The sequence below is a fragment of the Charadrius vociferus genome, unplaced genomic scaffold (assembly GCF_000708025.1).
Source record: "Charadrius vociferus isolate BGI_N301 unplaced genomic scaffold, ASM70802v2 scaffold14, whole genome shotgun sequence".
NCBI classification, from domain to species: domain Eukaryota; kingdom Metazoa; phylum Chordata; class Aves; order Charadriiformes; family Charadriidae; genus Charadrius; species Charadrius vociferus.
This window is the reverse complement of record NW_009648876.1, coordinates 4,925,572-4,941,839: the sequence shown is the minus strand read 5'-3', so window position 1 is coordinate 4,941,839 and position 16,268 is coordinate 4,925,572. Positions and strand designations below refer to the sequence as shown.

The 16,268-nt window shown below is 37.9% G+C and overlaps 1 protein-coding gene across 2 annotated transcripts in view; it reads right to left on the bottom strand.

Moving 5' to 3' along the window:
* Positions 1-14,703, bottom strand: part of SCFD1 (sec1 family domain containing 1) — a 51,690-nt gene extending 36,987 nt beyond the window's left edge. The window contains exons 1-12 of one of the 2 annotated variants that reach the window (XM_009886933.1): positions 14,684-14,703; positions 14,365-14,386; positions 14,246-14,282; positions 12,953-13,023; positions 11,994-12,082; positions 10,881-10,971; positions 9,931-10,053; positions 8,627-8,714; positions 4,278-4,367; positions 3,063-3,118; positions 1,988-2,073; positions 84-183 (exon numbers count right to left, since the gene is read on the bottom strand). In XM_009886933.1, the coding sequence (XP_009885235.1) occupies positions 84-183; positions 1,988-2,073; positions 3,063-3,118; positions 4,278-4,367; positions 8,627-8,714; positions 9,931-10,053; positions 10,881-10,971; positions 11,994-12,082; positions 12,953-13,023; positions 14,246-14,282; positions 14,365-14,386; positions 14,684-14,703 (873 nt within the window). Of the gene's footprint in view, positions 1-83; positions 184-1,987; positions 2,074-3,062; positions 3,119-4,277; positions 4,368-8,626; positions 8,715-9,930; positions 10,054-10,880; positions 10,972-11,993; positions 12,083-12,952; positions 13,024-14,245; positions 14,283-14,364; positions 14,387-14,683 lie in introns of those variants that run through there. The other variant, XM_009886935.1, reaches the window with a different exon arrangement.
* Between the last annotated feature and the right edge of the window lie 1,565 nt (positions 14,704-16,268).

Below are 16,268 nucleotides of genomic sequence, written 5' to 3'. Positions count from 1 at the left end.
ATGAAACAGAGAATCTGGTATTAAGTTTAATAACAAACTGAGTGAAAAAATAGTTTTGGTAACAAAATCAGATTTATTCTTACCAGAACATCATGCACTAAAGCTTGGTATGTCCAAGTATGATGTAGAGGAGTTGCTAAATCTATGTTTCTGTCAACAAGGACTAATAGGGGCCTTTGGAAGCTGAAAAGATGACACTGTATTAGTACTTCTTTAAACATGTTTAGAACACCCCAGTACCATCCTGAGTGATATCAGCCACCTTCTACACCATATTTCATGTTAAAAGCCGAACTGCCTACTGCAGAGTTCCTCCAGACTTCCCCAAAGCATCTCTGGAACTGATCACTGCCAGAAATTCCATGAATCACTGTCTTGGTAATGATATAAAGTTTATTTTATTTTGTACTAAGTGAAATTACTAAGTGAAATATTGAGCAGAAGTCAAAACACTAAACAGTAATGAGCCTTCCAGGTATTAATTAATATCTCTTCATGCAAATACACATTTGAGTTCCAAACAACTGTTTGAGCGGGTAATATTTGACCTTAATCCCCATAATGAACCTCAAACATAAAATCTCTCTCTTAATGGTTTTTAATTTCATTTTTCTCTTTGCTTGTATATGAAGCCCATCAAGAAAAAAATTATGAACTTCTGAGATTCACTGTGGTAATTCCATCAATACTCCATTTTGTGAAAAAAGAATGCAGACGTGCATAAGCATCTTGGGTTATTGGCTACGTGAAAAATTCATAGTGAAGACAGGAAGGCTGTGAATTGACAGAACATTATTGCAACCACTTCCCTTAAACACATTAACCCTACAGTAAACTTGATGGCTAAATTATAGTGTATTTGAAAAGAGTAAAAGCTTGTTAATTCCATGCTCTGGATTTCCTTGCAGTAAGTATTTTCATGCAGTTATATAATCTCAAGAGCCTTAGTCACCTCTTTCTGAAAACCAAACTAAAGATCTGAAGCCATTTAACTGGTTTAAGGTTCCCATGTTTCCCTTTCCTTGATTTTTTATTTTCTGAGGGTAATGATGCTATACTATCAGGAAAACAAGCCACACTTCGAAGGAAAAACAGTGGTTACAATTCAGTTCCCACGAAAATGAGGGAACTGGTATTTCACAGCTATTCTCTCTCCTAATACCTTTCAATCTCATTCAATTTTGCCACCCTTGATGTTTCTTCTGTCTTTTATCCAAGTTCTGCTCTTAATTTGACATAAAAATATTATGAATATTTTATATCCAGTTAGGAGATCATACCTGTTTCATTCAGCTACAGTCTTCCCAATACATCTCATCTTTTCATGTACAGCGTAAACTCCTGTAATACACTTTCCTAAGACAGCTTGTGGGGCTATCTGGGGGACATGGTATACAGGAGAGGCAAGCATCCATAATGTCTTTTCTCACCCCTTTTTCCCTTCAAAGGATTCAAATGGTCATGACTTAACAGTCCTTAACTATCTAATTATCCAAGCGGTAATCCTTAAGCAGTCCTCCTCCTGCAGATACAGGGATCAGCTGAGGATCATTTGCTTTTGACATAACTACAGCTGATAACAGTGCTCACAAGTGAGAAAATGGGTATTTCTTGCTTTTTAATGGACTTAAGGTTGCTAACGGATATGTCCAGACATTCAACTGTGTATCATGGTCCTGTAAACCAAGTGTATTTGCAGGAGCTTGGCTCTTGCTGTGTTTAGAGGCTGAACAAAATTACCTCATTTGTTAAATAATTTTTGTCTGGCTGTCCTAGGACTGCACACTTATTAGCTATAAAAGTTTTCAAACCAGTTATGCTAAGGACTGGAAAACTCCCTTAAGCATCTATAAATCATTTTAACATAGAATTTGAAACATATTCTTGTAGATACAGTTTTCAGTACAGTGGTGACTTATCCTAATGAGGTATTTCATATAACTGAAGTATGAAAAATAAAAATACATAGTTACTACTAACACCATACCTGAACTGGCTAGCTCCAAGTGTATCACCTGTAAAAAGACTGTTTCTGGCATCTCTTAGATTCTCTCTGAGCTTCTTATCTAATTTCTGAAGGGGAAACAAAACAAAACAGCTTTTAACAAACCAGTGGTTTCCTAAACTCTTAGTATGATCAACATTTTAAGATTTATTGTGCTGTTTTTTGTAGTTTATAAGTGTCTTGGCTGCAGGAAGTCTAGGTGCACTGCACAAGGGAAAGAAAGAAATCTCTTCTTTCTATTTTCTCCCTCCAGCATTTATAGCTACACCCAGGACTACACAGAAGATCTTTCCTTTAGGTCCACTAATCTCCTCCCAGGCAGCCAGCACCCTCTCCCTAAACATGTGAATAGAAAATACCAGTAGGATGCACCAAGAGGGAACCACAGCAGAAGCAGCAAATTGGGCTGTTAAGACACTGCCACGCTAAGTGTTTCATAAAAATGAGATTACCCTCAACATGAATGCATTTACACTGAATGCTTAGGTTTAAACAGTAGTAAAGCTTCACTGACAAAGATAGATGTGAGGAAGATGGAAGAAACGAATCACAGTGACCGCTAATGAAAACAGTGCTGTAGAGATTTTTAACTGTTTGGTAATTTCATCCCTACTTGATGATCAAGTTCAACGTCAGTTTAGTTTGATATCGTAAAAATGTGGTGTACTTACGGGGTTTCCCAGTAAGATAGATATATATTTCTTACTAAGACACGCAGAAAAACCCAGGCCAGACAGCAACTTTTTAAAGTGTGTAGATATAGCTTAATGGTTGTAGTTATAACGCCTGTCAGAAAATCTTGATAAGCTCTATATTAGAAATAATTATTCATGTTTAAGTTTCTCATTAGCTGATTTCATAATATTACAATTTCTACAGACGAGTTCCATGGAACTGAAATCAGAAAGGAAAACTGGTATATCTCCTTTCCAGTTTTATTTCCTTCTTAAGGAAAAGGATACAATGACACTAAATCTCTGCCTAGTATTGAGCAAAGTAAACAAACTGTCAGGAAAGTTTTAAAACAATGATATTTGTTCAGAAAATAGTTTCTTACCACTGCCACCATTTCAGCTGCGGTTCCTCTTGAGCATCTTATTATAGGAATAGCTCCTAATAAAAGATACATTGACTTCTACTTGAATTATAATTTTCTGATTATAAATGAGTGTACTTTTCATAAAACAAATTTTTAGAAACATTCTGAAATGAAATTTTTCAAGTGGACAATACAAACATGTATTACATTTCTCTTGCAGTTTTCATCTATGAAACAAAGAATACTATATAGAAATATTACACAAAATTTTAGAAAAGTTAAGTGAATACCTCATACAGGAATTTATAAGTATAGTATACACTAGAAAGATAGCTAATGTCCTGTGGAGGGGACAAACCATCTTATATAGAAGCATTAAAGCTTAGTTTCCAAAGGTCAGAAGTCCCTCGAAAACAACAGTAAGAATAACGATAACACCACCGCCACCCCAATGTATCAGTTACATCTCACTGCAAGGCAATGTTATCTTCAAAAGCACATTTTCCATTGGCTTTCAGGTTTCAAAATATTTAGCTACCATTTCTCACTTATCAATATAAATATGAAAATTCCAATACCATAGAGTTTAAGTGACTGAGTAAAAGAGATTTAATTTGTATCATGCTAACACTTGAAAGAACTCAGTAAGTCCAAGGGAATGTCTCTTGAACAGATCCTATCACGATCCCCAGCTCCCCTTGGCAGAATGCTAACTCAGACTGACTGATTTCAGTGAAAGCTTAGATTAAATATCATCACTATGAAAAATGTATGAGCTAAGCATCAAGAAAGTCCACAATAAAATAAGGAAATTTAATATATGTTCCTAGTCCTTGAGTTAATTTTAGTTAGATCTTTGCAGGGTTTTTTTTTTTCCTTCTTTTTCTGAGGGCTTTTTTTTTTGTTTGAGAGCTGCAGATGTTCATTGCAAACAGATTTTGTAAAAACAGTGATTCCAAACCTTCGCATTTCAGTATTCATCTCCCATTGATACTGAAGACTAAGACTCAACTCCCATGTAGGACAGCCTTTATTGTATTTTGCAGTGATGTACAGCAATAATTTGAGCAAGATCATTAACCCACCCTGCAAACTATTAAGATTTCTGTCACAGATCTAGTTCTGCCTTTAATTTGCTATATGAAATCACTAAACTTCTAGGTATCTCATTGAACGTGGATCTCTTCTAAAAGGAAAACATACGGAAATTATGCAAGAAATTTGGTAACTTACCAAGTGTAACAAAAAAACAGAAGAGACTATCAACAATAGTGTCCATAATAGTTTCCATTTCTGTGTCCGTTATATCTGGTCGGTTAATGGCTAAAACAGTGTGGAAAAGAGTTAAGAATAGGGTTAAAGAAGTTTATGCCACTTTAATGCTGAGAAAGCGATCCTCCGCTTACCTAATGGCTGTTAATAGTCAACAGCTTTTGTTGCAGAAGAGATCAAATCATGAAATGCCCTTCTTCTCACATCCATTAGTTCCACCCCCCCTTTTTTTTTCTTTTTTTGAGCAAAAAATTGGGAGAACTTAATATGTATCACTGTGTAAGGTCACTGTATAAGGTCAATAAGGTTAATATACTCACTGTATAAGGCCAAACACTACACAATCTTTTCCAATTACCTCTGACAATGCATACTGTAACTTCTTGATTGTGTTAGTATGGCATTATTAAAAACCTCCTGGAAAACCATGTTATGGAACAGAAATGGTCATCCACTTGGAAACCATTTTTCAGATATAAAATCCTCAAGAATTACTTATGTAATTTAAAGAGAACTACAGTATGAGGTTATCTATAGTTAAAGATTCTAAATCCTACTTCTTGTAATGGAGATTCCTTTTCTTCCCCCCCTTTTTTTTTAATTTACTGTCAGTCTCTAGGTTAGGGATAATTCCCAAGTTCTAAAACATTTCACACTACAGATATAAAGATTTCCCTCACATATTTAGGTCAGAACAAGAGACACGTAGCAACATTTCTCTTAAATAATTAACACTGACAAGAATATAATAGCCAACAGGAAACATCAAACCTAATCTTATCACAGGTCTCAAGTCAAGCACTACCTCAGGACTCATGTCATAAATCCCATCCTCCTTTGTGTTTTATTTTACCTTTAAAAATTTCTCAGGTCTTATACTCTTTCTTCAAAAATGAACTTCAAAGCTCTGAATATTAATAAGCCTTCCAACCCAAATTTATGCAGGGCCAGCCATAATCATTCTCTAACTTTAAAGGTGATTTTTTTTCCCCAGCTTTTGTCCTCTAAGAACTTTAGAGAGATGGATTATATTAGCAATTTCTATCAGCAGCTATACTTAGTGAGTCAAACTCTTCACTATACTGCTAGGCTCACAGCAGCAATAGAACACCCCTCTGTGGTTTTTTTATTCTGAGTTCAAGTTTCTGAAATATCAGCCCCAAGAAAGGCAGACTGTTCCCCGTATCTATTTTTCTGTAATGACAAAGCTTTGCAATTAACTAGGGCTATCATTCTGTAGTTATCTCCAACTAATGGTCTCCCAGTTTACAGGGGGGAAATAATTTTATTTTTACTCTCTTGCCTTTCTCAATTTTAAAATTTAATTCCCTCCCTATTATTACGTTTAAGGTACTCACTTATGATTTTCCAGTAATCTGCATGCTGTCAGTGCCTTCTAATTTTGTGTATGGTGCACATTTTATGAGCACATTCCTTTTTTTTTGTACCATAGCAATCAGCACGAATATTCAATATTACTGCTTCTTAGGTCAAACTTTGAGAAACTCTATTAATAATCTTTCAGTAAAATGTTCTATCATGTTTTCTATATATTCCCCTCTCTCCACAGTAACAAGCTTATTGGGGATGCACCTATTACAGAAAAGTAACCTTACGTCTGCTACATTTTCTTGTCATTTTACAAAATTGATCCAAATTTGATAAAGAAGCATTCAAATAGCATCAAACGGGATGCCAGGAACATTGACTTTATACCAATATTACCCATTTACTCTTCCTTCTACAGTCATAGACAAACAGAACCAGAGGGAGCCTGACGGACTGATTATCTAGTCAATCCTCTTGCCCAAAGATGAGTTGAAACTATGTTATTTGTGTGTCTAAACCCATTCCCAGAGCCTCTCAGTCATGAAAATGCCATAATGTTTATAGGTAATCTATTCTAATATATCACCATCTTTAATGTTAGAAAGTGCTCCTAAGATCAGACCAGAAACTTTCTTGTTGCAATTTAAGCTCATCACTTCTTGTCCATTACTACACGGACAGAGAGAATGTGTTATCTCCTTTCTGTCTGTGAAAGCTTTTTACATAATTGAAGAATGTTATCATGCTTATTTGTCCCGACATTCCCTCTCTGTAAATGCAGCCATACAGCTAGGAAATCAGGAAACTGAAAATTAACCTTTTTTGTTATATTGGTTCTTAGTTCACCCATTCAGCTACACGCGCGGCCACACGTGGCAGCGCTGATGCAAGAACAGCAGCCATCTTTCATCACCGTCACACTTACATTGGCTTATGTAGAGTATGAAACTACACACAAACTGGCAGTTTCCTCCTGGGGTTACTCTCCGAAGGCAAAAAAGACCACATATTCTTTGCCCCCGCACCCCTGCTGCCTGCCTGCGTCAGATCTAGAACTCATATAGCAAGATGGATCGCCTCACTGCTCTAATGGAAAACTAATTGCTCTCTATGGGAGATTAGAATTTTGTTCCATCAACTTTTGGAAACAGCCCACTTCTAGATTGGGTTAAACATAGTGTGAAACCACACGTTGTGTGGCAAATTTCAGCAGCCCACGAGAGGAAAACAGACCATGTAGAAACTGATGGGTGCAAAACATTTTCAGTTATTTTAATTCAAATTCCTTGTTAGCTAGCAGGAATCTTATGAGAGCTGGTCAAGTATCTTTACATACATACCACAAAACAACTATTACTAAAACTCTTAACAGCAGGTTTTATAAAAAAAAAAAAAAAGTCTGCTTTTCAAACAAAAATACCCTTCATTCTGACAATGGAATCAATCCCCAGTGCGAGACAGAACTCAGTATTATGGATCCAGTTTTAAAGAAAGGTACTGACTTTGGAAATTGGGCAAGAGAAAAAAAAAAATCTCACTGCTGAATGTTAGACGTACGGAGACTTCTCATTTCTACCTGGTCACTAGTGAGTATTCAGTGCATCCAAATAAAACAGGAATTAACTGTGTGACATTGTGTGTAGACACTGTAACTACAGTAAAGTAGTTACAGTAGCTGCTGCTAAAAAAGGGCTATCTTGCCTCTGACTTACACACTTCTTCCCTTGCACTGGATTTGTAGATCACACAAATGAGCTGGTATTTTCTAAGGAATAAGTAAACTGAAAAAACACTCTGCAGCTCCAAAATTACTGACTCTGAAGAGAAGATGAGGAAAACTATGGTAGGGACAGCAAGACAACCCACCCTGTAATAGCTAGCCATTTGAGTAAGAGGGGCAGGAGAGGCAGAGTGATAGCCCTCTATTGATATAGCATATTGAATGGGTCAGGGGGAGCACAAAAATCAGATCAAAAGAAGGAGGAAAACCATGTGGACAATTATGTCAACTAGTATATGTGTTGACTGGAGCTGCTGTAGCACCCTAGCTGTAGAGGTAACTGACCTAAGGCAGCCACTTGGTTTTGCTGCTGCTAGGTACCAAAACAGGTCCAACAGAAGTCCCAAGAAAAGAAAAAAAAGAGTTCCATGAGACTGACTTCACTTGCAACTCAGACTTTATGAAGAATCTGACACGCTTGGCTCACATGCTTGCAGAAGCAATAAGCATTTCTTATTTTCTAGAATGCCTTTTGCCAGATTCTTTTGGGCACTACTCCAGCCCCTAATCCTAACCATCTCTCCTTGCACCCCCCCCCATTTTCACATCTTTAATAAGAAAAGCAGGTACCAACTGGGCACTGTCCAGAAGATGCAAGGAACTCTAGCAGTTAAAGTCATGTTTCTTGCTTTGCAGTCCTTACAATAGCTTTCCAACTGACCATTCACACAGAAACAAAATACTTAATTCCTTAAAAACTGCAGAAAGCATTAGGACTAAACAGCTGTGCCTAAACACAGCAGTCACCCACAGTGTCTATCTACATGTGCAAACAAGACGAAATTTTTTCTATATTAAATAGAATCATAGAATGGTTTGGTTTGGAAGGGACCTTAAAGATCATCTAGTTCCAACCCCCCTGCCACGGGCAGCGACACATCCCTCTAGACCAGGTTGCTCGTTATTCCGTGTATAAAAAGACCTACTATCCATATATGTCTATACTGCAGTTTTAATTTACTAAACCTGTTATTTAAAACACAATTATTTTTCAATATTACAATAGCTGTGTAGTAAAGATGTTGAAGTTAATACCTAAGAACTGCTTCCTTCATGACTTCAAACTACACATCTAACAGATTATCCCGAATTCTGAGCGGATCAAAGCAAAATAAAATCATTGCCTGGTATTAGCTACAACTCCAGAAGTAAATTTCAACTTTAGACATTCCAGTATGATTTTTATAAAAACTTTACTTACCACGATACGAAACAAGTTCTTTGTTTTGGTTACACAATACGAACATGTCATCTTCCAAAGTAATAAAATTAAGATATTGATCAAACACCTAGAAATCAAGGAATAATGGTTAGAACAGTCCAGAGTGAAACATAAAAAAACCTGTCTGTGATTTATTGCTACTTCCTTTTGAACCTTTTACAGAACTACCATTAAAAGAAAAAAACATAAGACAAACTGTATGAATTAAAAAGCCTGTGTAAAGATTGAGTGATAACACAAAACATTAGAGCACCTGAAAAGTGCTGAAACAAAACACTCCACCTGCAAGTACTTCTGTGGACAAATTTTTAGTAGCAAATCATCACTGAAAAAAACACATATGGAGGACATTATAGTATTATAGGTTTATTTTCTATTAATATGAGGGACTACAACATAAACAGTGCTGAGTTCTCAGGCAGGAGAGAGGAAGAGGGCAGTATCTACACAATGAGAGATTATAGCTCACAAATTCTGATTTCTTTTGTAATGTATCTGTACATTCAGGAAAAAAATTAAAGCTCTCTATAGCATAAACTGTTAATGGGACATCAGAACAGAAAAATAAATTTAAGAAAGTTAGTTCACAGTGCTGCACTAATTTACTCCTGGTGAAGACCTAAGGATTAAACAATACTAGTTGCTTTCATTTAATTTCACAACAGTTTCTTTCTCTCATGCCAGTAGTACTCCCTAACGGGAGTGAGAAAAAGTGAATGTATTTAAGTACATATGAAAATAATTAGTTAATAATTTGCAGGTTTTGGTACAGGCATTCAACAAAAGAAGGTACATACCTGATAGCTGCCTTCAAATCATAAAGGCATAGGAGTGTACCAACTGACAGTGTGTATGTATGAAACATCCACCTCTACAATACGCTGCCTATTTACAATGACAACTGCACTCATACCACACTTTTTGTGTATTCAGGAGCTAAAACCCCCACCCCATTATATATGTACTGGATGTACTCAATGAGCTGATGAGATTGGAGATACTCTGAAACCACTATATCTCCCCTCTTACCACTGAGCACAAAAGTCTTGCAGCACTTGCTTTTGATTAAGCTGAAGCATAGTACTAAGCTGCTGAGATGACTGTAGATTCCCTTTTTCCCCCCCAGTAACTCTGTGCCTGACACTGAATCTAGCTAAATATTTATTTTGTTCACGATTCAGTCAGAAAAGTTGTTGTGTATGGCACTGAAGTGGCCACGTAAGAACGCAGTGACACCTGTAACGGTAATATCTTTAATATCAGAGACTGGGGGATTTTCTTACCTTAGCCACTTGAGTTACTGCATTAGCACCTATGGCAGCATTTGCAATATCTTCCAGTTTACTTCTCGAAATGGCAGAAATAAAGTTTAAATAATAAGATTCATAAAGCTGGTTTCGGAGATCCTAAAAGGAAGGAAAACCACGTTTTTTTTCCTGAATAAGTACTAATATATTTCTGAGTAAGTAAAAAATATTCTTACTTTTACTATGTGATGTTCCAATTATTCACAGTCAAACTAAATCTTTGGAAGTGCTTAGCTCTCTGTTCATACAGCCCTGTACGCAGTGTTTTGACTACATAACCAGGTATAACTAACCTAACACAGAACTGCAAAAACCAGGAGATGCTATCAGATAGCAACGACTAGTTGGCACCTTCCCACTGACCACAAGTACCCTTTGCTCTTCCTCCTTCCTGCGGTGAAGGTGTCAACCTTCCATCAATTCCTCCCAGAGAATGTGAAAAACTGAGGTTAGCCTACTCCAACCCTCCCGCTCAAAGCAGAGTCAAACAGAGCAGGTGGCTCAGGATTGTGTCCAGCCGAGTTTTGAACATCTCCATGGATGGAGACTCCACAAACTCTCCAGGCAATCTGTTCCAGCATTCAGCCACCCTCATTAAAGTAGCTTTTTCTTATGTTTAAATGGACTTGCCAGTATCTTGATTTGTGCCCCCTGCCTCTTGTCTTTTCACTCCCAAAACTCTCTCTCCGAAACACAGAACACATATTTACCCCTCTATTTTCTGGGAACTGAAGTTTTTAATGTAAAAATTTTGAGTAATATTTTTATGACAAATATGTGCTAATATATAAAAAATGCAAGCAAAGGTGTTCAGACATGCAAAAGAACTACATATAGAATGGTGACACTCCCGTGAGCACAGGATTATTTCACGCACTCTACCTCTGTTGTGTCCACTCATTTGAAACACAAAGCATGCAAGTTACCTGGCACATTCTGTCAATATTTTCTTCTGTTGGCATTACAAAGTAAACAGCTGGAACATCCGGAATAGCATCTCGATCTGAATGCAAAAGCCTGAAAGGCAGAAAAAATACATCTCTAATGTGTTCCTCCCATGATTTGTGTAAAATTACAAAAGTTAAAGTAATTGTTTATTTACACAGACACATTTAATTTCCTACAATTTAGGAATTTACAATTTTCCTATATTTAGCTAGATCAAACCATGAAAAAATACCAAAACCATATCTGTATGTTTTTTTTGGCTGAATATATTAATAGAGTTCTCCAAAGCTTATTAAAAGTCTTTGCAAATCTTCAAAAACAAATTAATCCATTCAGAGGAAGGTAAAACACTACATCCAACAAGGTTCACGTAACAATTATTAATTGTTGACATGATAACAAAAAACCTGCATTTCTCAAGCTATTAAACTCGCCTTTTCTGCTCATTAAAACAAAGACAGGCAAGGTGTTTACACGTTTCTCTCACATTTCTGCTGATACGTCAACATGTTAAACTGCGTTTCCATTTCTAGCCTTCATTTCGTAAAAGTTAATAAACTTTTGAAAAAAATAAATGTATATTCAAAGATCCTCCATGACTATTACCACAGCTAAGGAATGACAATGAAGTAAATAAACGTAATTTGGAGAAAGAGAAATGGGAAATCTCTTAAAATAGTACTTAAAGATTCCATATCTTTGACAAGAGACAATTAAAAACCATGTGCAAAAAGACAAGCAGAGAATATGCATAGCCCCATGAAACAGTTTGTGCCAAAATAATTTTAAGATACATGAATAAAGAGGGAATTGTACAGACACATTCCCCAAAACACCTATTGGATAATTCTTATTTTTGAGTAGGGGCCTCCTCTACTTAGGAAGCAATCCTACTGAACAGTGTTTGGAATAACCTTTCCACCTCCTGGTTCTGCATAGTATCATCTGATTTTAGAAACAAGTCAGGGTATAATCTTTATTTTGGTAAGTATTCATCAAATGATTTTCAATGTTTTGTTTGTGATTTTGGGGGAATATTAAATAAAGTTCTTTTTAGCAAAAAACATGAAATCCTGATTTTTTTTACTTACAGATGCAAAGTGATCCCCATATCTCTCAGCTCTTTCACTGACAGCAAAGGTGAGATTATATCTTGGCCAAATCTGTCATAAATGAGAACCTGAAATAGATACACATCTTTTTACGAAGTGGTGTAAAAAGTGGATACAGTAGAATACAGGATACAGTGGATACAGGAATTCAGGTTTAAGGAACTACTGTCCTAATCTGAAAAGTGCTAAACATTTACCAATTTATAACACATTATTCATTCATCTGTCACAGACTTTCATTTGTGCTTGCTAATACAGAAAAAACAAAAACAAAAAGAAACTGAAAGATAAAGGGAAATAAATTCATCACTTCCATCTCCTGAAAACTGTCAGTCAAACAGGAATCTGCTGTCAGAAATTTGTTATTGTAAGTGCAGAGTTTCTCTGAGCGCATTTGGGAGGAAACAAAAGGAGAAGCAGAGAGGAAAAACAAGGAACTAGCAAGAAAAAACAAGACAACAGAATGGATGAAGAGACAGAATATATGCTTTGTAGTAGAAAAAACTTTCACACAAATTACTTACTTTTTAAAGCTAATAAGGGTAGCTTGAGCTCAGCTTGTCCTAAATTTAAGGCTATCAATATTCTTCCCTTTCTATGGGCTTCTTTCTGACTCTGTGAGTTCACCTGTAAGGTTCCATGTAAGTTTCTGCCAACAGGTATCAATGAGACCTAATTATATTTCCAAAATGTGCTCCTCAGTTGCTCCTTAAAATATTGCCTAAAGAATCAGTCATTGGGTCTTCAAGCAGCCAATATCTCAAATATGTGTTTTTCTCAGCAATTGTGACATTCAATTCTGTACATTCATAACACACAGGAAAAATTATTTCATACAAGTTAAGAACGTAGAGAAGATACTCGAGTTAGTGAGAATTTGAAAATCTGAACTTTTCTGAACACTAAAATTCTCCCACTCCTATTCAAATAGTTCTTACCTTCCATACTGGTTCTCCTGTGCTGTTTTTAACAGGAGGAACATTGAAGTTCAGCATGCGTTTCAAAGCCACTGGAAAATAAAGCAGAATAATGCTTTACTCCCTTCACACTTCGACAAGAGAGATAAAACACATTACCAGGATTTTATGATATGTTTCATTTGAGAGGAAAACCGTCATAAAATACAAATGCAGCAAGTCACATTTTCATTATTTTTCTGCAGCTTTGACTGACAGGTGGCATACATCAGCTAGAATTTATGAGCAGCTGAAGACACTTTGCAGTGAAGACAGTGCAAAAGAAAAACAAGCAAGTCCCAAAACATGATGAAACAATCTCTCTCGTTATTTACATGGGCTATGTTCTGTCGCAGTTTGCCTTAAAAATAATTCCAGAATCTTCCTGAAGATGCATTCTGTACAGTAGGAACTAGTTTGCTTTATTCTCCTGATCTGCTTTTCCTACCCTGCAAACCAAAAAATACCTTTTCACTTGACTAAAACCAATAAATGTTTTGAAACATTTTGAGAACTCACAGGAAGAAATTGCTGCTTTGAGGGGTACAAAAATACCCATAATTTAAAGCAGGAAAACTCTCTGAAACAGAAACAAGCTTTCATTTAACTTCCCATTCAACACAGAAACCACGCAGATTCCTTCACCTACCTCTAACTTACAAATCTATTAAAGGAGGAGTCCTTCCTCATTTATATGATTAAACAATACACTATGTGCTGTTCTCCCATCTTTGACTGGAAGCAAACGACTATTTGCATCAATATAAGTTAGTGGCTATTCTCTTCAAACTCATAAACAAAATCATCACAAAGCTTTGCAAAGAGGAAAAACTTTCAGAAATCAGGGCCATGTATGCCACTTTGCTCATAAATGGAGAGCAGCAGAAATGGCCAAACTCTAACTCTTCGGCTGAATGAGGCTTGTGAGCGTACTCAGTGCAGTTTCCCTGGCTGCAAAGGACCTCAGGAGATCTCCAGTGCAACCTCCTGCTCAAGCAGGGTCAGTTGTGGGGCTAGGCCAGGCCAGGCTGCTCAGGGATTTATCCAGCCAAGTCTTGAAAACCTCCAGATGCCGAGATGCCACAACCACCCTACACAACCTGTGGCACTGACTGTCCTTGTGGTGAAAAAGTTTTTCCTTATATCCAGTTTGAATATTTCAATTTATGCCCATTGCTCCTCACCCTCCTGCCATGCACCACCCCAAGGAGCCTGGCTCCATCTTCTCAATGCCCTCCCCATAGGTACGGGGGAGCTCCTGTTAGGTCCCCGTGCAAAGCTGCCTTTTCTCCAGGCTGAACGAGCCCCAGTCCTGCAGCCTCACCTCCCAGGGCAAGTGCTCCAGCCCCTGACATCTTGGTAGTCCTTTGCTGAAGTCCCTTCAACTGACAAACACTTCTCCTGTACTGGCAGCCACAAACTGGGCACAGTATTTAGAGGTGGTCCCCTGGGGCTGTGTAGGCGGGGGAATAATCACTTCCCTCGATCTGCTGGCTGTGCTCCTGAATATGGCTCAGGATGCTGCTATGCCAGGGCGCGCTGTGGGCTGATGTTCAGCTCGCTGTCCACTGAGAGCCTTCGTGGGCCTTTCCGGCAGAGCTGTTCTCCAGTCCACCAGTCCCCTGCACTGTTGCCTGAACGTTGCAAGGGATTCTTCCTTTCCAGGCCCAGGAATTTACAGTTGTCAACATTGACTTTCATAAGGTCCCTGTTGGCCCATTCCTCTTGCCCATCTAGGTCCCTCTGAGCGGCAGCTCTGCCCTCGAGTAGATTAACCAATTCCCCTAGTTTGCTGTCACTTGCACACTTAACGAGAGTGCACTTTGACACCTCCTCCAGGTCACTGATAGAGATTTTAAACAGGACAGGTCACAGGATAGACCCATGCGGTGTGTCAGCTGTTACCAGCCTCCAGGTATAGTATGTCTGATTAATCACAACCCTCTGAGCATGACCATCCAACCATTTTTTTATCGAGTTGTCCATCCCTCCAGCCCATAACATCCTAACTTAGATACAAGAATACAATGACAAAAGCCTTGCTAAAGTCAAGGTAAATGACATACTCTGCTCTCCTGTTGCCTACAAATCCAGTCATTTTCCCACTGAAGGTAATCAGGCTGGTCAGGCGTGATTTACCATACGTAAATCCGTGCTTGCCTTCTCCTTCATTTGATGAGAAATATTTTCCAAGAGGATTCACTCCACGACTGACTCCAAAGTGACACAAAGGCCTGGGAGAATTTGTTGTGAAGACTAAGGCAAAGAAGGCATTGGGTACCTCAGCTTTACCTGCATCCATCACCACTAAATACTGGCTCCATTTAGCCACAATCCAACATTTTTTCCTTATTCGTGTTTTCAGTACTAGTGCCGCAGCAGAAGCTCTTCTCGTTGTTCTTGACATCTGCTTCAAGTCTCAACTCCAGTTGAACTTTGGCATTCTGAACACTATCCATCCATGCAATGTTTCTGAAGTCCTCCTTAGCAGTCTGTCCCTGCCTCCTCCTCCTCCTGTATACTGCTTTTTCAAACCACATTACCAGCAGCGAAACTTGACCATGGGAAGAAGCAAGCTACAATAAGCGCTGGGTCTCCCTGGAATCCAGCCTTCCACTTGCTTAATATTTTTGGGGTTTTTTTGTTTGGTTGGTTGTGGTTTTTTTTGAACACCAGGGAGCAATCCTGAAAGCTAATTACAGACTGCTCCTGGAGCCTTCACTCCCTCACTGCCAGTGACACCTTCCATATAGTTCAGCCATATGAGCAATTCTCTATAAGGCTGCCTGGTTATGTATTTTGGTACTACTGGATGTGAAGCAGCTGCCTTGCGGAGTTTACCATTTAAACTGAAACTTGGCATAAGCTCGCTCTCTACTAAAGGAAGACAGCAATCAGACTAGTGATGTGCTGTGACAATCATGACAAACAATCAGCAAGTCTCTGGGTTTCTTTTTTGTATTTATGTTGCCATTTCACTTACATTTAGGCTGAATACTCTCTGGGGCAAGGATCAGGCTTTTACTGTGCTTGCACAATTATATGCTTTGACTAGTTATGAACCAGGATAAAGGTCACAGCAGACGGTGCACATCCATGGTATTACAAACACCAAATGATAATAAATCTTTGCCTTTTCTGAGTATCTTTCAGTTGTTTGATCTACTTCCTTGCAACTGTCCTCCTCAATAGATGACAACATCGGTTCAGTGGTAAAGGTTGACTGAAATAATCAAGTAACATGGTGAAGCACAACAGAAAAGAATAAGGCTCTACGGAATAAGGGCTCAAAGACAGT